General features: G+C 42.5%; 1 protein-coding gene across 2 annotated transcripts; it reads left to right on the top strand.

Moving 5' to 3' along the window:
* The first annotated feature begins 565 nt into the window (after positions 1–565).
* Positions 566–24,468, top strand: LOC136420875 (uncharacterized). Of its 2 annotated transcripts, none has more exons than XM_066407993.1 (6): positions 566–730; positions 10,898–11,053; positions 13,813–13,947; positions 17,023–17,088; positions 17,489–18,965; positions 19,761–24,468. In XM_066407993.1, exons 2-6 carry the CDS (start codon positions 10,939–10,941, stop codon positions 22,561–22,563), a joined length of 4,596 nt encoding a protein of 1,531 aa, XP_066264090.1. In that variant the 5' UTR covers positions 566–730; positions 10,898–10,938; the 3' UTR covers positions 22,564–24,468. The 2 variants fall into 2 exon arrangements, with proteins under 2 accessions (XP_066264090.1, XP_066264089.1); XM_066407992.1 differs by having other exon boundaries at positions 10,898–11,068.
* Positions 24,469–24,607: the final 139 nt, after the last annotated feature.

Genomic DNA, 24,607 nt, shown 5'->3' with positions numbered 1-24,607 from the left:
CAGCGCGTCGACACCGCAAGTTTGGCAGCACGTCCACACCGCAAGTTTGGCAGCACGTGCCACGTCCACACCAAGTTTGGCAGCGGTGTGCACACAAAGGGAAACTGTGAATGGCATAGAAAACATCTGCGATTTCTAGTAATTCTACGGAGAGTTCCATAGGGCTCCACTATCAAGTGGACCCCAAAATGGCTGACAGTGCTCTCGTTGCTAGGAGGAGGGTCACGTGACTGAATACGCCCTATAGGAAACATATAGTATGTCATCGTGTTCAGTACGATTCTTCTACCTAACATCTGCTTGGATACTAACATTTTCCCAGCATGCAACTGGACTAACACCTGTTACTTCCGTAATAAGCTGTAAAGCTAGCCACTCATTCGTAAAACGTAATACTTCAATATTTTTTAGGGTATAAATAGATACATTTTAATACCTGCCTTATCTATGCTACAAGATGTCAGCTTATTACTGGTTAAGAGTGATTTCTGCGTTCTATAATAGTACACAGATTATATTGGTGTAACTTGTGTTGTTGAGATTACCATGTCGTAGAACATGTCGCCATGTTTGTTTTCACATTCCGAATACTGTATCTAGCTCAGTTGCAACAAACCTTTAGTTGCGAAGTCTAGGCAGATTTGAGATGAGGGTTTTTGTCTTAAGGATTACTTCTGAACGTCATGACCAAGAACGGGAAGTCGCCCACAACACAGTAGCGTCTTGTCAGGTAAGACGTGTAGCATTCAGGAGTTTGGTCGGTCGGGTGGCGTGTTAGTTATGTGTTGTTGCTGTTTCCTTGAGGATTGAGCATAGTTACAGAACTGAGATCACCTCTGAATCTTCTGGGATTTTCCCCATGTATTTTTGGACCTTTGAGGCTTTCATCACGCCCAATAGCTCATCCCGTATCAAGAGTTGGCCCAAAACTGACGAAGATTGTAAGGCTAAAACAGTCTGCTATGGTCGTGTGGGTTAGGGTTGTTGACTCAAAATATCAAAAGATTGGGTTCGAATCTTGTTGAGTCCTTGGGAAAGGCACTTTTAAACACCTATTTCCTCACCGGACTCAGGTAAAAAGGGGTACTTAGCTTCGGTTAGGAACGTTCTCTCGGAAGGGACATGGCTGGAGGCCCTGTGTTCGAGGAGAGCTACATCTCTGGAGCATATTAAAGAACCCACCGGGTTCCCGGAAAAGGTGGGTTGGGCTAGTGGGGTGGGCTACCTCAGCATGCTACACTTTCTGGGCCCCAATGCTATCAATGGGGGTAAGGCCTCTAATGGAATTTCCATGAGGAAAAGATGGGTCAATCTGTTGGTGGGCTAGAGGGAATGCAGCTGATCATATTGCTGGGGGATGGGGGTAGTGGTGGTGTCTGTATGTGCCACAGTTACAGTGAATTCGTTACCCCAAGTTTTTCAAACATGGAGGACCAGGACAGTAGCATTGTTACACAAAAGAAATGAGCTACACAAGCAACACTATACATTGTACAAACCCACACACTCACAACATTCCAACCCACACTGACACACATAACCAAGCACATGCATTCAGGTACACTCTAGTCTAAGTGTGAGACATCTGTTTTGAATTTGTGTCAAACAAAGGGTCTCTCATTCACTAGCTGCCCTATCCAACTTCCAGTGTATTTCCCCTTGTACATCCTTTACAATTCCTATTGTATACTGAGTAGTCAGACCTGCCTAGGCCACCACCTTTTCAACGTGACCACCTGGCCATGGCAACCGTTTTTTCTTGGTCCTGAAAATTTTCCCCATAGGCACAAGACATTCCTACAAAATCTTAACTTACTGTCATCGATAGATAATTTATAAAGAAAACTTTGAATGTATACTAGTAGTAGGGGTGGCGCACAGACCGAAATTTATTCTCCGGGCCCGTCAAAACCGAAAAATGAGCCAAATTCAAGGCGTACGATCTGATACATAACGGTCAAAAATCGCTTACATTTTTATATCAGTAGTTGAAGAAGGTTCTTAACTCAATATCTGTGAAAGATTTACTAAAATACCGTCAACCATAAGCGAGAAATCGCCCATCGGGTTACGCGCGTTTCGCCCTCGGGAGCAGGCGGACCCACTTCCCGGTCACGCACTTGGGGAGGGCCGGCTCCGCTCCGGTCCAAATACGGAGCGTTACGTCACTCGTAAACAAGAAAGATAGTCGCCAATTTGTAGCCAACATTACGAGCTTCAACTTGATGTAAGTGGCCAGCTTGTGCGACTTCCATGGGTGAAAATATTCACATTTTAATCTTTCAAATCGAAATTGCGGACGATGGTACCCTTTAAAAAATTTTTAGCCACTTATATCGTGGGAAAATTCAAGAGATTGTCGTTATTTTGGTACCAAATTCGCATATATTCGAGCCATGGTGGGCTCCGAATCGGCTCCTACTTTCACCATTACGAGCCTTTTTTTTGGGGAAGGAAGCAAGATGGCGGACGGCGGCCCGGGCGGGCGCTACCGACCGCTGTAGTTCGGAGCCGATTACGTCGGCATCGGGCCAAAATACGGGCACTTCTACCACCCAAATGCCAGGTAATGTCTTTTCCCAAGTCTTTACGTAGTTTTATGTGGGGTTTTGGGTATTTTTATGTCAAATTTGGCCGTATGATTATCGGTAAACACTGTTGACTCACTGTTGTTTTTGTATGCCGCATGGTAGCTCAAATGATTTGAATTTGCCGTTTTTACTTGGATTTTCGTGCCAGTGGCTGCATGTATGATTACTATGAATCATTTTCAACGCCCTATGGACGCATTTGTTTCCTGTTTTTTTTTGCTAGTGCCGTAATCTAAACTTAAAATGCACAAAACTGTACTTGCTATCCTCACCTTCTTCTGCTGTCACTGCTAGGGGGAGGGGGGCGGCGGGGATGCCCAGGTGCCCTCTACACGAGTCGTAGTTTCCGTTGTGATTTATTTTATTGAGAAGAAGAGTAACAGAACTATGCTGGTCTGTCAACTTTATTAAGCTGTTACATTTATAATGAAGGATAGCCTTTATTATTGTATGTAATTACCAGTATACTACAGTACTTAGTATATATGTATGATAGCTAATGGAGGAAATAAAGTACCCAAGTATCCAAGTTTCATATTTATCTCATCATACATTGTTTGAAATTTGTGTCTGCCATGTGCATGTATTATAAAGTTTGAATTTCAACAGACGTTTTCTCTTTTGACACAGGAATGAAGAGAGTGAAGAGGGGGAAAGTGATGAAGAACCAACAGAACTGCCAGTGAAAAAGAAGACGAGACTAGATATTCTATTTGCCGTTAATAACTTTGTAGTTTTGGTACATGAAGAAAGAGAACTTCAGTAACTTCTACCCCTAGTAGTGATCATTTATCATCATTATGTGTGTCTAGGCTGGATAGAAAAACCATACAAAAAGTAGATTTAGCTTTTGTAGTTGATTCAACTGTAGAGATAGTTCCAGACCGGAGAAGCAATGGCCACCTATTCCATGATCCAGTTGTCTGATTCCCGTAAAATTGAAATGTAATACATGTACAATACAATAAATACTTTGCCACGCGACTGCCCTGCAACAAGAAAACGAAGTCCTGCAGTGAAAAAAGGGGAAGAAATGAAATGAGTGCTGGATATTGAATTGTCAGACCAATATTGCAGATTGTACGATGAAGGATATCAGTGTGTACAAATGTAAATATATAGCATTGGGTAATACATGTAGTTCATTATTCCTGGATCAGATTATATTTTTGAGGCTAGATTTGAAATCAGCATGTGTCTAAACCTCTGTGTTCCAAGTTTTTTTCTTTTATCTTCAAGTATAGGGAAGATATGGCAAGTTCGCATATTTAATTAGCGGACGCGCATCTTATTACCTCAGGAAATCAATTATTCATCATAATTCATAATTTCTGAAGCAGATATGTAGATTTCATGGTCATATTTAGATTCAGCATGTTGCAGAACCCATGTATGCCAAGTTGTTTCCTTGTACATTGTACGGTTACAGAGATATCGCAATCTTGCATATTTAATTAGCTGACTTAGTCTCTGCACGCTAAGATGTCCTGTGCCCATGTCCATTTTTTCCCACTTTTGGTGATATTTTGAGATGAGAAATCTAAAGAAATGAGGAAGGCAAAGCTACAAGCTTTAAGGACTTGTTAATATGATTGTAAATAAAGAGAATGCAGCTTATTTGGTGTTTCTGATGTGAATTATTACTGAGTTATGACAGTTTTAAGATATTACATTTCAACGGTTTTTACGGATTCCGGAGAATTTGAGGACTAATTCTCAGACCTTTGAAGGGCCGTATCTTACTAACGGTATGTCCGATTTTGTTGAAACAAAAACCATTCTGTTTCTTTCACAAATACCTATCAGATGACACCAAGTTTTAAAAGATATGAAGAGTTTGAAATTTTTGTGTACTACCCCTACTAGTAGTATGTCGGTCAGCCTTTTTCTTAACAATGTACATATATGTTGTATGTCTAGATCGAGATTGTTGGCGTTCCAGATAAAGGAGTATCCACTATTGTCAAGTTGATATTATATGGGCCACAGAGGTTTGATATTGCAGTGTTGTAAATTGAAAGTGATGATGAAATCATACAGTCAATATGTATGAATAGAATAAATCTTGATATCCTACACATTTTGAAAGGCATAGTACATGTGACTTTTCCATACCTAGCAGTGGTGCAGTTTTGGAGAATAGTACTCTCCAAGCAGAGGAGTAGGTCCGGCTGGTTTTGACGTGTTTTTAGTTTTTTTTTCAGGCTTTTCATTTTGTCCCCTTTTCGTTATGTCGCCAACCGTGTGTTGGACAAAAACACCTAAACTGAACACGTTAAAACCCCGCAGGACCCACACCTCTGCTTGGAGAGTAGTGAGCACCCCATCTGTTTATTTACATGACCTTATAATAACTTTTGGCCCTCTGTTTATGTGACCTGTTTTCGGGGACACTGTCACATGTCCCATTATGAAATGCTGTGGATTTACAAACTTTCCTTACTATTGATGCAAATTAGCTCCTGATTTGCATGATTAGTAGTCATTGATTATGTAGAGCACCATCTGAGCTCTCTACATACCAAACATCATGACGATCTGTCACCCCCTTCTCAAGTTATTCATGTCCGAAGGTCAAAACAAAAACACCCACTGCAGTTCCAAACAAGCCGCTAGGGCTCCATGGAACTCCGGAACTTTCCGACTCATAAGAGTCATGTTGACGCAAAAGGCCAGCATTGTGCCGGCTTGTCGTAAAACTCATTATGTACTACCACATAATACGTCAGCATCAAAGTTCACAACAAAACTGGGCACGTAATTGTGGATTGGTATACCATCTCTGTTGGCAAGGGAATGTTACGTTTGTGCAACTTGTAGCGGCGGCCAGCGAGTAGCGCCCAGACAATTTCAAAGAGGTCATATCCAGAGCGGCTCTCACACATTTCTTTTGAGAGAAACAGGAGAGGAGTTGAGGCATTGGTATAGAGGTCTCACAGCGAGATTTGTGAGTGTGAACTATGGAATGCTTAGTCTCATCTCCCAGTAAACGTACCGGTATGTTTATTTTTTTCAGCCTAAAAATCTACCCAGTATGTTCCTATTTTGGACGGTACGTTTATTTTGTTCTGAAAACTGGGGCCTTGCTAACCCAAAAAATTGAAAGTTAAGGTTTTTCTGCCGGTATTTTTTCTCGTAATACATGTAATTAGCTATTTTTCAGCCTAGTGGCGTTGATTTGCCCGCAGCTATGACGGCCTTTGTGAAATCTTGGCGGTACTCGTAATAAACATATAGGTCGATCTCGATATGACGCTTCAAACGTTATTATTCGGGAGTAAATAAGACGCCAGACTGACATTTCAAAGTACAACTTGCATATGAACAACTTTGACTGTCTTTGTTTTCATCTTAAACCGAAGCGCGCTGGTCAGAAAACATATATGCCAGCGGTGCACTTGTGTCTACACTATCGGCACCGTGGCGGAAGAATAATTTGTTCACAGAAGAACTGTTAGACGTAAAAAGAACAAGTATAACTTTGCTTCCCTTGTGATATAAGTTTTGAGGCCGCAAAATCTATAAAACGGCAAACATTTGTCGGTAAGCAACTGCTCGAAACATGGCCACCACCGTCTGTCAGCCGTGTTGACAGTAAAACTAGCAACATATTGCATAGCATGGATTTCGATCTTTGAAATGATACCGTAAACGTGTGGAAAATATATTTCGGGGTTACGAAAGACACAGAAGACCGTTTATATTTTCAGAGGGTTCATTTCCAAAAATGACCGTAAGATTTTTCCAATTTAGCGTTTTCTAGTGTCAACATGTTATCGGTAACTTCTTAGTAAGTGTGCCATAGACGTCGAGCTACTTTTACAGTCAAGCTCTGTTCAGTATTGTGGGTCCTACCACGGGAACTCGAAATCAGAGTATCTCACAAAAACCTTGACGCTATAAAGCAAAAGTTTATAGACATAACCCTATTTTGATTGTTTTTTTGGGTTTTGATATTTCTTTTGTTTGAGGTAATGGAGGAAAATATTATTGGGTAGCTATCTGATGATTTTGATTATATGTCAATTACATGTTACCACAATTTTTCTTGATCACTTCAATTCACTTGCTTCAAGTTCCAAGTAGAAAATGCATGTACATGTACATTTTCACTTGTTAAATTTGAAAGCACCGGTGGCCCCTGGTTAGGGGTCATAGCGGGGAACCTATGCCCAATTTTTCAACAATTATTTTTTCAACATTACATTACTACAGTCAAACCTGCCTAGGCGACCACCTTTTCAACGCGACCACCTGGCCATGGCGACCGCTTTTTCTCGGTCCCGAAAATTTTCCCCATAGGCACAAGCATTAAGCTGCCTGCCCAAGGCGACCACCCGTCCAACGCGACCGCCACGAATTGGGACCACGCAGAGCACAATCCCTGCCCATGGCGGCCGCCTAATTTTCAAGCGTGTGGTGACATCGGATCATTTTGCTGTCGGATTTCACGGAAATGTTTTCAAGACTTTGAAGGACAAAAATAAGGACAAAAATATATGGAATAGCAATGTTATAGCATCGATTCCTCCATGAAGTGTTTTAATAAAACGTTCCCCCTATAAACATTGTAAAGACAAATTTTGTGATGTTGTTGTGCCTATCGTAATCGTATAGTTTACCGCAAACTCAGTTCAGTTTAAACTCAATTTTCAAAACGAATACGTAGTGCATGGCGTCAAAAAGTCAGATTTCACAGAAATTACTATCTATTTCTTGTATTTTCAACAAAAATGTGTCTGTGTCTTACTAAATTCCGCCGAAAAATGACTTCGCGGCGGGCACAACATCGGGCGAGAAATGTTGTTCCTTGGTCCCGACGCCATGTTGGATTTGGCGCGCCCCGGATTTGGCGTACCGCTGACCTTTCTAAAACACGATGCTTTTGTGTATGAACATTTACGAATACTCTAGTTATTGATGAAAATTAATATTCTAATTTTCTTTTTATTTCCATGAATCTCAAAAACCTTTATTGGACGCTGTGCGTTCTGCTGCACTGACTAATACCTTTCGATGCGGTCGCACAGAGCTTGGCGGCGCGGCGCGACAAAATCACACCGTACCGTTTTCATCTTGTCAGATCGAAAACTTTTTGAACCTTTTTATCCATCGGTCGGCGCCCCAAAAAAGGCTGGGGCCAGCAGGTGTTTTCTAGGGATTTGTCTTAGGCCTTAAAACTTCGATGATGTGCGTGTGTGTGTGTACTATTTAATGTAACGTGTGAATGCGGGAGGGCTAAAATTAGGACGAAAATTTGTACACGATGTAGCGATATACAACGATAACGAAAAATGTAATTTTTTTAGGATCTTTCTGTCAATGAGAATTGAACCTAGTGGGGGTCATGCTGTCTAAATTCACATAATTTTCCATCCATTTACGTACTGTATTTGAAAACCTCGACCTGGAAACATGTGAGTGGAATCCTCTTCATGGCGACCACCTGTCCATCGCGACCGTTTTTGCTCGGTCCGCCGGTTGGTCGCCTTGGGCAGGTTTGACTGTATATCTTTCGAAGTGGCAAGGGAGATTATAATTTGAACAAGATATGTACAATTATTCTGCTCAATATAATACTTAACTGGTATGGTCCTCAGGCATACATGAATAAAAAGATCCTTGAACCTGTAAATACTGTACTCTCATAAACATACCCCCTGGAATAAACATACCCCCCCCCCCCCCCCGGACATACCCCCCCGGAATAAACATACCTCCCGGAAAATTACCAAATTGACAGGTAAACTGCATCCAAGCTACTTCTGTCCAAGGGAAAGAAGATGATAAACAGGTAGGTTCTTTTTATTCATTTATGCCTGAGGACCATTCAAATTAACTAGAGTTCCACGAACACATTACCTTCGCCAAATAATCAAGGCTTGCTATGGAGAGTGATTAATATTTACATGCTCATCGCCCCCTGCAAATTTGATCATGCACCATACTGTTTGGAAGTTATGAGGGAGGGGGGGTCGAATGAGTCCAGTCTAGATAGGGTTAAAAATCGGTGGTACAGGACTAGTATATGTGTCTAGTGTGCTAATATACGTCATAACTGGTCATGACAAAAATATGAGTATGTTGATATTATATGGGAGACAAAGGTTCAATATTGCAGTGTTGTAAGTTGAAAGTGATGATGAAATGGTACAGTCAAATATATGAATAGAATAAATCTTTATTCCATATCATACACATCTTAAAAACATAGTACATGTGACTTTTCCGCACCTAGCAGTGGTGCAGTTTTGGTGGAGTGTACTCTCCAAGCAGAGGAGTGGGTCTGGCTGGTTTTTAATGTGTTTTTAGGTGTTTTTGTCAGGATTTCTATTTTGTCCTCTTGTAGTTATGTCAGCCATGCCTAAAGTTGAACACGTTAAAAACCAGCTGGACCCACACCTCTGCTTGGAGAAAAGTGGGTGCCTCATCTGTTTATTTATTTGACCTACATGACTGTAGGTTTATGCAAGGCCATCTGTTTACATGACCTGACACTGTCCCATGTCCCATAATGAAATGCAGTGGATTAACAAACTTTCCTTACTAATTATGCAAATAAGCTCCTGATTTGCATAATTAGTAATTGATTATGTAAAGTACCATCTGACCTCTCTACATACCAAACACCACGACGATCTGTCGACCCCTTCTCAAGTTATTCATGTCCGAATGTCAAAACAAAAACACCCACTGTCGTTCTAAACAAGCCGCTAGGGGGCCCAAATTTACAGAAACTCACTTTCTGTGGCATGAACTATCTATCACACAAATATCATGACCATAGCATTTTCAGAAAATATGCCCCTAAATTTTTAAGCTCCACTGCAGTACCTTAAGTACCCGCTAGAAGGCCCATTATCAAACTTGACCTTCCTTTCTATAAACCCTACCAATCCACTAAATATAATACAGATCCATCAACAGCTTCTCGAGTTATGCTGGCGACATACAAATACACATCCACACAAAGCCCACTGCAGTACTGACAGAAAATGCCAGGGGAACCATTTTTGAACTTGACCTCCTTTTTCAGGACATCTACAAAATTATGAAGATCCATTCACGTTTCCGTCACTTTTTTTGCCTACATACAAACAAAAAAATGTCCACTGGTGAACCATTTTCAAACGCAAGGTGAACCATTTTCAAACTTGACCTTCCTTTGCACAACCACTACACACCTACCAAAAATCATAAAGATTCATTGAAGCTTTCTTGCTCCTGACATACATACAGACCTTGCTCCTGACATACATACAGACCCACCCAACAGATTTTTCAACCCGAAAACATAATCTTCTCCGAGTACAAGTACTCGGCGAAGATAAATATTAAGCACAATAAGTGTACATATCTGTACATTGTTGAAATTATAATCTTCCTTGCTTATGACGCTTGGACTGTCAATCATTATCATGGTCATGTTGAAAAATTGGGCACAGGTTCCCCGCTATGACCCCTAACCGGTGGCCAATGGTGCTTTCAAATTCAACAAATTCAACAAGTGAAAATGTACCTGAAACTTGCAGCAATTGATCAAGGAAAATAGTTGTATATCATTTATCAAATATAAATACTGATATATAATTAACATAGCTTGGTGACTTGTACCCAATCATATTTTCTAAAGATATTACCCAATTACCCAATTAAAACAAATATCAAAACCCCCAAAACAAACAAAATAGGGTTATGTCCATTTATATACATATCAAAGCAAATTTTTGGTGAGACGCTCGGATTTCGGGGAATCCACGCCTCTCAGCCAAAAAATAGCAAATTGCGAGCCAAAATACAGGCTGGGGAAATATGGGCAAAAAAACCTTACTTAACTTTTAATTTTTTGGGGATCCCTGGTTAGCTAAGCCCCCATTTTCAAAAATAATAGTAAACGTACCGTCCAAAATAAGAACGTACTGGGTGGATTTTGAGGCTAAAAAAAATAAAAGTACCTTTGGGAGATGAGAGCATCTGTCTTCTCTGTCATGACCAGTTAAAGAATAGCTCTTTAGTGATCGAAAGTGGTACAAGATCACTTTGAAATTCACTTTTTTCTAATCGCAAAAGTTCCTGGATGTGACTGGCCTCTGGTTATAACACATTGGAAACTCCTACAGTCTGAGTGGCTTAAAGGTCGTTTAAGTATGTTATACATTTGAATTTCAAGACATTTCCCTGTCAAGTTGATTCATCGCACAGTCATTTGATGTTCCCAATATAAAGATACATCCTTTCATCTGGTGTCCTGGCTATGGGCAGTGTTTTGTGTGACTTTGTACAGATGCTAGTTTGATCTATTTTAGGATTGCCCTGCCATGATGGAGTAAGGTGGGACTGCCCAACCATGGCATCCAGCACGTCTGCCAGGACCAGGTACCCCAGCGGAGACCCCCGGGATCGGCAGGGTGTCAGGACAGCGCGGGGAGAAGAACACAGCTCTGCTAACTCCAAAAAACTGGGTAAAACCTCTTCAGGTCAGGCCAGGAAACTCTCTTCAAGCTAATGTTTCAGGGCATTATGGGTAATTAGAAATACTTGATGCAAACCAGGGCTGTCTCCAGGACCCGTCCCTCTGTCCTGGGATGGAAATTTGCTTGCTTCATTACATTAAATTGGTTGAAATGTATTTTTGTTGGCTTTAAAATGATAGATTTAACAACAACAAGATTGGCAATGAAAAAAAAACATTGCCATGGCGACGGTAGTTGTTTTATTTTTCACTGTACCCTGCTTAGGGCACTGATAGGTGGTGCTGTTCATACAGGATTTCCAACGAAAAGGGCTGATGAGTACCTGTTCTCATCCGTGAATAGTTTCATCAGGTTGGTAAGTCACTGAATGAAAAGACTCTTTTTACACAACAAAGAGATTTATTCCACCGACGTTTATCAATGAGTGGGACCAAGGCGTGGGACAGAAAGAAATCTATAGCTGGAGACAGCCCTGATGCAAATGCACAAGATGTTATAATTATATGATCAAATATTAAATGTAGCATACATGTACATTACAGGATATGAATTAGGGTCCAAGTATGATTTTTCAATGCTGAGATTTCATTGATCTCATGCTCTACAATAGAAAGTCTCCACAACTGTTCGAACACACTGGGAACAGGTTTTCTGTACGTGAAAAATGTGACCCTGTGATACAATTTTCCTTCTGTCACCTGAATTTTTTTTTGAAAACTGTAGATTTCTAGGTCCCTTGGAAATAGGTCTCTTGGGAATAGTTGAACTTTTTTAGGCTTGAAACCTGAACATTTGAAAATCACTAAGATTTTTCAGAAATACATGGTTAACTTACTTATATCAGGCTTTGTATTGTAAAATGTAACTACTTGAGGCTTTTCTCCATTCTATTAGCTTAATTTCATCTTTTATATTTAAACTTAACATTTGAAAATCACTTGAAAATTGAAAGAACAAGGTTTTGAACTGTAGAATGCAACAAAAGGATACTCAATTCTATTGCTCGTCATCTTTAACTTTAAAGATGAGGTTCTAAATCCCTTGAGAGTCAGCTTATATATTCCCAAGGGACCATGAATTCAAACCAAAAATTAAGGAAACAGATGCAAAATCATATCGTAGGGTAATATTTTTCTGACTTAAGGATTTTGTAACACACATTTTCTGACGCATTTCATGAACTTTATTTTTTCATGCGCAAATTTCTCAGGTGCACGCAAATTTCACACGGGCACAAAACCCCAACCCAACACACTGGTCACTTTATAAGGTCTCATGCCTGAATTACTCCGCGTGTAGATGCCCAAAGAATCCAGCCTAGAAAAATAACGGCATAGAAATCGTGTGTTTAGGTGGATTGTAAATTGCCTTTTGTGGGCCCCACCTGATATTAAAAGAATTTGAGATGAAAGCCTGTTTATTACTGTCAGGATTAGGTAGGAAAGTTTCGTCATCTGAGCGATAGGTCGGACGTGTACACATTTTTAAATGAGTGCTGCGGTCAGCCGCTGGTGGTACAACAGCGGCCTTGTGCGGTTAGTAGTTACTTGCAGTTTAAATTGCGATAAATATTGTTGTCTAGGTTAGATTTGGGTGAATCTTTTTTTTATTGCATGACAAACACGTGTGCTTCCAATAGAAAGCAAAACATCTTTAGAACAGTTGTTCATTTTCTAAATTTGCACCCATAAAGTTGCGTTTTTTAGCATTGATTCCAATGGGATAGCCTAATTGCCGTGTGAGACCTTAGAGTCCATTCCAAGTCACCGCAAGGGTTTTTAGATGATATTTGTAATTAGTTTGAATAAATTTGAATAAAAGAATATCTAAGTCACAATGATTCTAAATTTTCAAAAAAATTCAATATAGAAATTTGGATTTATTTTAATCCAATTAGATTTTTTAGAAACATTTTAGAAGAGACTGCACAAAAATATCTTTATTTAGAATAATTTGCAAATATCTATGTGATTTCTCTAAGTTTCGAAATATAGACAAAGCTTTCTAAATAGTGGATTAGGGTAATTGCCCCCATAAAATTAGGTGCTTATCCAGTCGTATTGCCTGCCTCTGTGTATTTTTAGATGTCACTGCTGGACACTGTTAGGTCCATTGTGCAAGCCATCTATGCATGGTGCTCAAGCATAATTCGCAAATATGTGTGATGGTGTGGGAGGATTTTAACTAACTAACTTTCTTCACTGACCCATTTATAATAGGTTACAAATAATTATAAAAAATGGTAGAATGCTGTAACCATTTTTTAGAAACTATTAGAAATATTATATTCCACATTAGTAATATTTCCAAAGATTTACACAACCGGGCAAATAATTATAAAGTTGGAATGACATTCACAATATTTCCAAACTGAAATCTCCTAGACAAAGAATTGATATCAGTTGTAAATATGACAATAACAACCCTTGCGGTGACTCGGAATGGACTGTAATGATTTCTTTTGGGATTTCAGACCAAAAATGTATATTTTGGGTTCCTGCAGTATGGAGGTAGCTTTTACCATGGAGATGGAGGAGGTGTAACTAGGAAGAGTCCATTCTGCATTGGGGTTCAATTCTGTGTGATGTTGGGATAGTGCAAGTATTGGTATTAGTAGTAATTTTTGGAAGGTCCATTTCTGCAAAAGGTTGATATGGAACAGTCCAAAGGGAGGGAGAAGCAGTAAAACATGATGCTACATAGCTGTTACTTATTTACCACTAATCTACCAATCTATTTTTCTGTAGCTATATCCAGAAATGGTACTGACAGCACCCGTAGAGACGCAGCTGCAGCTACAGGAGCAGCACCTGGCATCAAGGGGGAGGAGGGGAGTGGACAAGGTGACAACGCACCAGATGCCAGCAAAGTGCAGCAGTCAGGTCAGCAACCTTCCTGGGAACACAGACAAAACTCACTAACATCAAGGCCCCGTTCATGATTGAAAATGTAAACCGGTTCGAACTGTTTCGGATATATTCCGAATGGAAACGGTGTATACCGCTAGTGGGGCCCATTAAAGGTCACAGGTCGGGGTCAAAGTACAGTCTACAGTCCCATGTTCCACAACATGGCGGGAATAGACTTTCCCCAACTCTTGTTGCTTTTGTATTTCTGGAAATAGGTGGGCCCTCATGGCAAGAAAGCGTCACCGCGAAAGGGTTGTTGCTTGGCCTAGCCACAGTAGCCGTAAGGAACGCAGCATACGTTTCAGTACATCTGTGATCAAGTGCGACCGAGACTGACTCGGCGGAAGCGTCAATATTAATAGGTACGCTGTTTCTGTATAAAGTGTCGCCTTATGGTACATGGCAACGGGCTGTGAATTCAGGACAATTGCACATTTGTTTGGTGTAGGCAAGTCCTCCGTGTGCAGATGTATGACGATGTGAACCGGTTCCGTAACGCGTTCATGATTACAATTCCGCGAAACTGTTTTACTCTGAACTGTTCTAGACTACCTCGCGAGGAGGTTCAGAGTAAACCGGAACGAAACCGTTACGGAACGTTCATGTTCACAAGTAAAACGGTTTACATTGCTGAAACGGTTCGAACCGGTTTACATTTTCAATCATGAACGGGGCCCAAGTTGGAGACTGGTCCATTTCCACGTGAAGGCAAAACATGAATGAGAAAAAAAAAACCCTAATAATATATTTCAAGAATTTTCCTCATTTGTTTTCTTAGTTTTCCTTTCCACCGTGAAATCATGACACGGCAAAGATGCTTTTCCATAGTATTACTACTGTATGGTACAACACTGTGTTTCAACTGATTTAAATTAAAACACGGTGACAAACTTTTTCCCCAGGAAAGTACCTTCTCTTAACGCCGGTTTGCATAGCCTCCGTTGCAGTCCTTTTCCCCGCAGCGTGTTTTTGGGGGGGGGGGGGGCGCCACGTATCTGCTTGGGATCCCGTATCCGCCGTGCCTCTGTGTCCGCTATAGACCCTGTGTCCGCTGCTGGGGAAGGACTGCGTTTTGTCGCTTCCAGCAAAGGCCCATCAAAAACCACTTATCACCATTGCCATGGATGTGCGAACTTCCCGTAATAAACACGGCCAGCGCGGGGAAATCTTCATGCCCCTTTGAGCAGCGACAACGTTCTAACGGTTGCCGGGATGTCTTTTCAAAACACGACGGACGGACACCTAAATGAACGAACCTTTCGCATTTTTTCCTTCGTACATCCATCGAAGTTGCTATAATGATTTTGTGCTTTTCGTGCAAGGAAACGTGGCTCAAACATGTCTCACAAAGCGTGAGAAAGCTGCAATACTTTCTCCGCGCACGCTGCGCTACACAATGGCCGATCATAATCTAACCCCTGACCCCTTGTTGTCTTCTCTGTCGTATAAGAAACACTCTAATTATAAGATCTCTTAGCTACGACGGCTGAATCCACAGAATATATCAGCAATAGAAAGAAACATCAGGCCACATTTCAGACAATTTGTAACTCGACTTTGAAGACAACATGATAATCATTTGCAAGGAAGCATGCGTCACTTCACGTGGGCTTTGTGCAACGTAACATTTGAATTGCTTCTCGTGGTAGTGTGAATTACTTCTCCCGGTAGTGTTAATTACTTCTCGCGGATACATTAATTGCCTTTGCTGGAAGCGACAAAACGCAGTCCTTCCCCAGCAGCGGACACAGGGTCTATAGCGGACACAGAGGCACGGCGGATACGGGATCAGATACGTGGCCCCCCCCCCCCCCCCCCCCCAAAAAAAAAAATTGAAAAAAAAAAACACGCTGCGGGGAAAAGGACTGCAACGGAGGCTAGGTTTGCATAGAATGTCTCGGTTTTCCATGAGGACCTGCATGCCCCTTTCCGTTTACAGTTATGTGCTGTATTTTAATTCACCGTTAATCATAGCCGGCCCGCTCTAATTCAACGTTAAACGTTATCAATATATTAATCGTGAAGTCTTACTGGTCGTTTCAATTTTACGTAGCACGTTATTTGTCATCCTGAATTCAACGTTAAGGGTTATTGAGTAATTCCTTGTTACGCAGGAAATAGCGTTTCGGCGGGTCAAGATTTCTCCGGGTAGCAAGCCCCAAACCCCCTAGGATCATCGCGGCTCTGGCAAAAAAATATGTCGGGAGGGCGTCGCCCTCCAAAATTCAAGCTGAAACTCTTCTGTATCTTTTCACAAGTCGAAAGGTTGAAATGCAAAAAATAGCGTTTCAGGGTGTCAAGATTTAAAAACTTTCACGGGGAGCATGTCGCGGCTCCGATGAGGTCTGGAGGGTGTGATGCCCCTCAAAAATCAAGCTGAAACCCTTCTGTATTTTATTTTTACAAATAAAGATGTCATAAAACTTGCAAATGCAGGAAATAGCGTTTCAGAGGGTGAAGATTTCAAAATTTTCCGGGGGAGCATACCTCCCAGGACCACCCTAATAATGTTGCGCCTTCGGCACTCGTCATGTTGATCATGAGTAATTCGTCCCACCGTTAGAAAATTTCATTTCGCCGCCTCTGAATATAAAGGGTTCGGAGCAGGCGTGTGAGAATAGATGGCGTACCAGGTCTCTTGCCACAAGATCAGGGCGACTAGTGACAAACAACCGTCGTCTTCAGGGGTATCTCATTTTCTAAATCTGCTGAACTTACCGTTAAGCATTGTTGGCCGTCCTGAATTTATCGTAAGCGTTGTCGGACAGCCTGAATTTACCGTTAAGCATTGCCAGGACCCCCCATGCATACCGTCTTTCATTGTAGGTTTTTCAAAGTGCTTTCTAGTGACTTTTCATAGAATGTTTACGTTTTCATGAGATTTTCCAAAAGTGATTCGTGCCTTTTCGTAAAGTGATTTTTATTTTTTTTCTCTAATATTTGCATGAATTTCATAAAATTTGTGCAAATGCTGAGGTACCCCTGGGCTCTAAATTAAGAAGTGTGAACCCAACCTCCCATCAGTAAGATGTATTTTCATGTGTTCAGGAGAGACAGCAACCTCCAGGAGAAGTAGTGCTGGGAGCCAGGGGGCCGGAGAGCAGAAGGGCACAAGTAAGTATTATAATATACAGGAGCCAAGATGTCAGACACCTGAGAATATGTCTGGTCTATTCACACATCGTCAAGTATAACAGAACAGCTGAAGAATTGAAACTCAGACTATATGGGAATGTCATGTTGTTAGGAGATGCTGGAAAGAGCTGTCCTGTCCTAACAGCGGAAAAAAGCTCTCCAGTCTGGCTAGGGGGCCGGCAAAGCTGTCCAACCTTTTCTGTGTATTGTTGCTCTCCCTGGCAGACAGTGATAGAATCGCAAGCAGTCTACTCATACATGAACTACTACTATTAGGTACCTTGAGCAACAAGTTCTAAAAAGCTATTACAAGCATGAGACCCATGATCTTTTAGTAGAAGATGTAATCGTTATGTACCACCCTTCCTGTTGTATTCAGGCACAAGGCCTCCAGTGGATGTACAAGTCACCAGAGAGGACACGAAAGCTGACAACACACTCTTCACCTCAGTGGGAGTCCTCTACCCTCCACAGAAACAGGGCAGCCAGTCCACTATCTCCACCATTCCAGTTGATGAGAACATTTCATTCAGTCCACCCAGACTTCTTCTTCTCTCTTCACGTGCCAAGAACAGTGGCACCATTGCTGCATCAGTTCTCCCTAACGTACACGTCATCAGGTACAACTATGAGAACTCCACCCTCGACGGCATTCTGAAGCAGACAGCAGAAGTACTGGGGGGAATAAAGGTGGAAAGCATGGCTTGCGTGATGCACAGCTCGGGAGGAAGTATTTATGTGTGTTCTGACCGTTTGTTGACTTCTGTGAATATCATAGAACAATCCTCAATCCGTGACTTCTACAGCACGTTGGTTGAAAACCACCTGGACAGGTCCTTTGTGAATGCCAGACTGGACTTCCTGGCCTGCAGTGCTGTTCAGAGTGTGGAGAGTGGGACCATACTACAGGAGATGGAGACCTTGTTAGGAGTGTCAGTTGGAATGGCTAAAGACCTGTCAGCAGGAGAGATCAGCATGCAGAGAATAGGAGAGGACAGTTCCACCACTGTTGGTGAGCTGTACTTCAGGGAGGAGAAATTGCAGCAGCTGAACGGCTCCAGTCCACAGACGCTGGCCGGGTTTGAGAAGATCAGAACTGTAGGGAAGGGAGCGTACGGTACCGCGGTACTGTATCGCAAGAAGGATGATGATTCTCTGGTCATCTTAAAAGAAATCAACATGCATGATTTAACAGCGTCTGAAAGACAGATGGCTCTGAATGAAGTCAAAGTCCTGGCGATGCTAGACCATCCAAACATCATCACGTATTACGACAGTTTTGAGGAGGACGGGGTGCTGATGATTGAGATGGAATATGCCGATGGAGGGACTCTTGCAAAATATGTCGGACAAAGGGAAACTCCACTGTCAGAAAAAGAGATCCTCTTCATGTTCCAGCAAATAGTAGCAGCAATACGGCACATTCATGAACACAACATCCTGCACAGAGACCTCAAAACAGCCAACATCTTTCTTACAAAGGAAGGCGTTATCAAAGTTGGAGACTTTGGAATCTCCAAAATGATGACTTCGGCAAACCACGGTGCTAACACTGTACTGGGCACGCCCTATTACATCTCGCCTGAGATGTGCGAGGGGAAGGCATACAATGACAAGTCGGACATTTGGGCGTTGGGCTGTATCATGTACGAGATGGCATGCTTACACAGGACCTTTGAGGGCTCCAATTTACCCGCCCTGGTGAATAAGATCATGAATGGGCAGTTTGCTCCTGTGAAGGGGAACTACAGTCATGAGTTCAAGGACCTGATTCAGGACATGCTTCAGCGTGAGCCCCAGTACAGACCGTCTGCTAATGAGCTGCTGTATCACAGATTACCAGAGCTGATGGCAAGGTACACATACACCAAGCTTACTATAGATACATTAAAGTTTGAAGTGATTTAATTTCATGGTTGGGAAAAATTTATGGAGTGTTCATTTCAAAACAAGATAGTACTTAAATGCATTTACAGTAAACCTCATATACTTCATCGTTACTGATCTGGGGCAAAATCAGTGCTATGGTGTCACTAAAACGGGCAAATAATACCCCGCCATTGATGAACAGCGGATTAATAAATCCTGCTAGTACTGGTCTGACAAAAAGGACGGTATTTTGCAGAGATGGTAGGGAATGGTGTTTGGCTAATGTTTGTGGTAGCATGAACTACTGTTAAAGGAGACTGAGACCTGTTCACACTAAAAAAAAACACAAAGTGAGTTAAACATTGAGTCCGATTAAAATTACCCAATCCAGATCAATTGCAGTTCGTTGCAATCCACCTAAACGACCTCCTGGAGGTGGATCACAAATGATCCAGGCCAATCCGGGGAAAATCAATTGGATTGGGAGCGTTCACACTGCAATAATTGATTTGGATCGGATCATTTTATTTGGGTTCGATGTTTAAATCACTTCAGTTTTTTTTAGTATATGAACTGGGTCTTAACTAGCTAGTTCCTCTTGCTTCTGCTTGGAAATGGGACAGCAAGTTCTTTTCTCTTTCTGTCGTCTGCATGTATAATTGCCTGAAAGAAAGAGTCTTTTAGATAAAGATATGTGATAATGAATGACCAAGTTTTGAAGATAAGAGCTGATTTCTGAGAGGTAACATTAACAATTAGTTTAATGATTTTCTGTTGTACAGGTATGAAGAGGGCGCCACAGAGTGGGAGGATGAGTTGTCTTCGTCCCTCGACGGTTCCAAACAACTGGCCAGCAGCAAGCGGCGCCGGACCAGATCTGTCCTTGTTTACCTGGACACGTGTGCTATGACTCTCACACCCATCGAGCTGCCTGCCAAGATCAAGATCAGACAGGTGGCTGTGGGGTTAGAACACATGGTCGTGGTGGCGATGGAAAGGGCAGTCTACACCTGGGGGGAGGGAAGCAAAGGCCAGTTAGGTCACGGGGACCTTCAGGGTCGCAGCAAGCCAGAAATGGTGGAGGCCTTGAAGGGCAAGTCTATTGTTCGTGCCTGCTGTGGAGATGGCTTTAGTGTGTTTGTCAGTGACAATGGGATAGTGATGACCTGTGGAGATGGGAGCAATGGCTGCTTGGGGCACGGAGATTGGATGAGTGCATCCCGGCCGCGGTTGATCGAGCCTCTGCTGAGCGTGGACGTCCGTGCCATCTCCTGCGGGCCACACCACGTCGTTGCGGTGGGAAGCGATGGCGAGGTGTTTGCGTGGGGGCGCGGGAGGCACGGCTGCCTGGGCCTGGGAGACGAGGTGGACCATTTCTCTCCTCAGGAAGTGCAGATCAGCGAGCCAGTCTTCATCAGGGAAGTCAAGTGTGGGGTGGACGGCACCATGTTTCTAACAGACATGGGCAGTGTACTGGCATGTGGGAACAATGAGAGTAACAAACTAGGTTTGAACCATCGGCAAGGTTTCCTGAGGGCCATGAAGAACCTGCTGCAGAAGGTGGAAGTTCCTGGTCGGAAAGTGCCCACCGTCGTACGAGCCCTGACCAACCACAGGGCCATCGACATGGCCGTCGGGCCACACCACACGTCTGTGCTGGTGGAACCTGGCAAGGTCTACACATTCGGCAGAAACATGGAGGGACAGCTGGGGACCGGTCATACCAAGCCTAGAGATGCACCCATGGAGGTCAAAGACCTTAGTATATCAGACAAAACAGTCACCATGTTAGCCTGTGGGGACATGTTCACCGCAGTTGGCATCAACTCAGAGAACGCTTTGTTCTTCTGGGGGACACGTTACAGGCCAAAAGATAAACCAGAAGAGAATAACAACCAATCAGCCGAAGGAGCAGGTACTGGTGAAGAACAAGACCTTACAGCGACTGGACATCGGCGAAATTCTAGCAACATCTCTATCACCAGTGCTGGAAGTGTGAATAACATAGCTGTAGAAACCAGAGCACACACTCCTACACAGGATACAAACAGACTGTCTGTTGGATCTTCAAGTTCGGTTCAAAGACCCCTATCGAGTTCTTCTCAGAATGCAGATAACTTGGGTGGAGATGGTGTAGACATACGCGAGCCACGAGGTAGATCTGCCAAACGACACAGTTCCCACAGCAGTATAGGCAGCATAAGTATCAGTGAAAAGGAGACTGAGCTCATCACCACACCCACCCCCATCCTGCGCTGTGACTCCATCATCGGTACCGGAGGAACGCCCGGCGCGGAGCCTATCCCACTGACACTGACACATGTCGTGGCGCATGGGCAGAACCTGTTTGTACAGGTGGAAACGGCCGCACCGCCGCCACGCAAAAGAACTCGGAAGAAGCGATCCTTCAAAAAGAAGATGGGACCAAACCTAGAGGTCCCCCCTCGAAACCTCCACCATTCAGCATCTAGTAATGATGCCGGAGATGAGTACACCAGCTCCGAGGCCTCTGAGTACGATACACAGGGAACCATTCCAACCTGGATCAAGAACGAGCTGAGTACCTCAGCGCTGGTTAGTCAGGACGAGCAAGATGCAGACGAAAGTGATGATGGGGGCGTCACTGATGATGATGCCCTCACAGAGACGGAGGCCTCTGGGAATGACAGCATTGTATCTGTAGAAACAAGTATTCAAATAAATAAAGAACTGAAAAGTAAGGATGGAATGAAAACTATACGGGCCGATTGGAACCCTAAAGCCTCCACACAGGTGGGAAGAGCAAAGGGAAAGGAAGGAGCTCTGGTGCTAAGTGATGAGAAGAGCCAGATCAAACGTGTGTCGACCGAGAGTAGTGTGGATACTTTGGCAGCAGATGAAATGGATCACCTGTCCAGCTCAGACTCTTCTGAACAAATGGCAGTGGCCCTTCGAAATGTGTCTGAAGTCGCCAAAAACGGCGAGGGCAATCATCAGGCTAGAAAGAAGCTGTCCCTTCCCACTGTAACCACCAAGGAAGGGAAACTGGCCCCACCTTCCTCCTACCGCGGGCAGGAGGGAATGAAGCGGGTCGGTCCAATGCCTGGAGTGCAGCGACCGTTGAACCGTTTGCGTGCCGGCCGCAGTCGGGGTCGGGCGGGCGCACTGGTGCCAACCGTGAGTGAGCCACCGGGAGGGTTGGGGAAGCCTGCACCCAGGCCTACCTACAAAACCAAGGACACGTTGATAACAGAGGTGGAGAGGCTGAAAGAGGAGAAGCAGCGAGCAGAGGAACAGTTAGAGAAGGTACAGGAGACATACAAGGCACAGCAGCAGAAACTGGAACAAGAACAGCAACAAGTGGTGGAGGAACGGGAACGCAAACTTCAAGAGGAAATTGAAATCCTTCGTCAGGAGCTATCCATTCAAAGTAATGCACTGAAGGAAAACCAAAATATAATGATGAGTTTGCAGGACCAGCTGGTCAGGGTCCAGTCTGAGCAGCTGAGAGCAAATGCACGAGAGAAGAGGGCGGCAAGTGCCCGGTCTCAGCCAATCAGCTCGCCTCTAAAGAAACCAGAAAGTAAAATCTGTAGCATTAGCTAGAGAGTGTCTATTTTCTGTAGAATATCTCTACATGGTTTGTAGTCTGTAGATAAATATTTCCATGCTTCAATATATCATCCTTACCGACAGCTTTTTAAAATCCAACTAATGATTAATATGATTATTGATTCTGCCACCGTGAGTTAGAGTACCAAAGATTTAACCAAACATGTTGGCCAAGCAAAAATTGATGTGATGTATTTTTTCAAGAAACAAACAAACAAGTTTCTGCAATCATATTTGAAAGTCAATATTTTTTTCCATTGGTAGTTGATGGCAAGTGTGTGAAGATGTAGATTAACAATATGACCTGGCTGATTTGGTGCCTTATTATAAACATCATCATTGTAATACAGATTTGTACAATTTATTTTTGTGATATAAATCAGCTTAGCTGAAAAGCGCCATCTCTACATTATCAGTTCATGGTAGTTACCGGTAGTAGAACACTCACAGTTTTGCCATCTTGCAGTTAGGTGGACTAAACCTCCATGGGTGGACCAAGGAGGTTTGAAAATTCCTTGGGTGGACCCAGAAGACAATTTTTAAAGACAATGAAAAGGGTTTTAATGCTCGTTTTGTAGCAAACCTCCAAAGCTTTAACTTCCTCCCCACCATTGGCACCTGGCAAGACATACATGTACTTGATTGATTGATTGATTGGTTGATTGATTGATAGATTGATGCTTTTCATTGTGTTCTTCATTAAACAATCATTCTAGGGAGTCCCATGGCCTTTTTGAGACTGTAGGGACAGTGGGTTGTTTAATATCCGCTATGTCTTGGACTCGGCATTGGAAGGCAGAGCCCATCTCTCTCCTTCCACTGCATTTCACCTCCCCAACTGAAGTCATTTTTACACCAGTCCTGGGTGAAGTGAGGAAAGTCATGTAAAGTGCGCTTTTAGAGGACACAACACAAAGACACAGGAATCAAACCCATTGCACCTCGATATTCCACGCCACTAGGGAGACTACCCAGTCTTCCTCCTGGTAGATCCAAAGGACTTTCACACAGAAAAGGAGCCAATAAGAAGTATTGTGTAGTGTAGTGTACAGGCAGGTCCTGGCCCACGTTTCATGTTCTCGCTAACAAATATGCAATGCAAGAATGACAACAATGTAAAAGACAGCTGAAGTAGATTGTTTTGAATTATGAAAGTTTCAAGCAATTCAAAACTATAAACAAGGACATTATATAGAATGTCCTTGCTGTAAGTCATGATAGATTTAGTTGAAAATGTGCTGTGTCAACCAGTTTGTGCCTGTTATGATCTTGTGTTTTCTATATTTACGAAGAAGGAAAGTTGATAGAAGAAATTTTTGACACAATCTTAAAAAGAGCACAGTGTGTTTTCACAGCAGGCTTCTATGTTGGAGTGATTACATTAGCGAATCCTTGATTTATATCATCATCGTCACCTTGATTTATGTACAGTATTAGATAATCAAAAAGTGATGATTTTGCTACAATGCTGGTTGTAAAAGAGAATGGTTTTAAAAGGCTTTTAAACTTATGGATGCCCATCAAATTCTTTCTGGCAAATTCTAAGAAATCTCTCAAGAATTCATTGAAATGACAGAAAGTACCACTATTTGAAGAATAATGTGGATGAATTTAGGGTGATTTTATGACAGATTCTACAGTATCTGTTTCTTGACTGTTAAGAAATATCACAATGTAAAAATGATGTTATCTTGTGGTAATTTCATGAGAACTACAGCTTATGTCAATGTATTTTTCTATCAAAGTCATATTCAATCAAAGGAAATGTGTATGAGGTCTGTCATATGAATATAAAGTTGTATTGTAGGTTTTTAAATTGTACTTTGATGATTACTTTGCATTATGCTGTTGAATTTTCACCTTTGAGAGAGGCAATAAAGCTGCAATGGTGAAGACTTATTTCCAATGTGTGGGTCTCTCTATGAAATTGAAAACATTTTGTAGTGGAGGAGGACAGGTGGTTTCTATATAGATTTCATATACCTGAAACATTACAACAGTAACAAGAGTTTGTAGGACACAAACCTCCGTAATGTTA

The sequence above is a fragment of the Branchiostoma lanceolatum genome, chromosome 15, assembly GCF_035083965.1.
Source record: "Branchiostoma lanceolatum isolate klBraLanc5 chromosome 15, klBraLanc5.hap2, whole genome shotgun sequence".
Taxonomy (NCBI): domain Eukaryota; kingdom Metazoa; phylum Chordata; class Leptocardii; order Amphioxiformes; family Branchiostomatidae; genus Branchiostoma; species Branchiostoma lanceolatum.
The sequence above is the reverse complement of the archived record's forward strand: the minus strand, read 5'-3'. Positions and strand labels throughout refer to the sequence as shown.

Excerpts from the sequence above, each read along its gene's own strand:
- LOC136420875 (XM_066407992.1), top strand. The coding sequence starts at position 10,939 with ATGGCATCCAGCACGTCTGCCAGGACCAGGTACCCCAGCGGAGACCCC. Across the intron at positions 13,948-17,022 it reads CAGCAAAGTGCAGCAGTCAG|GAGAGACAGCAACCTCCAGG; the intron begins GTCAGCAACCTT and ends TCATGTGTTCAG. Across the intron at positions 17,089-17,488 it reads CGGAGAGCAGAAGGGCACAA|GCACAAGGCCTCCAGTGGAT; the intron begins GTAAGTATTATA and ends TGTTGTATTCAG.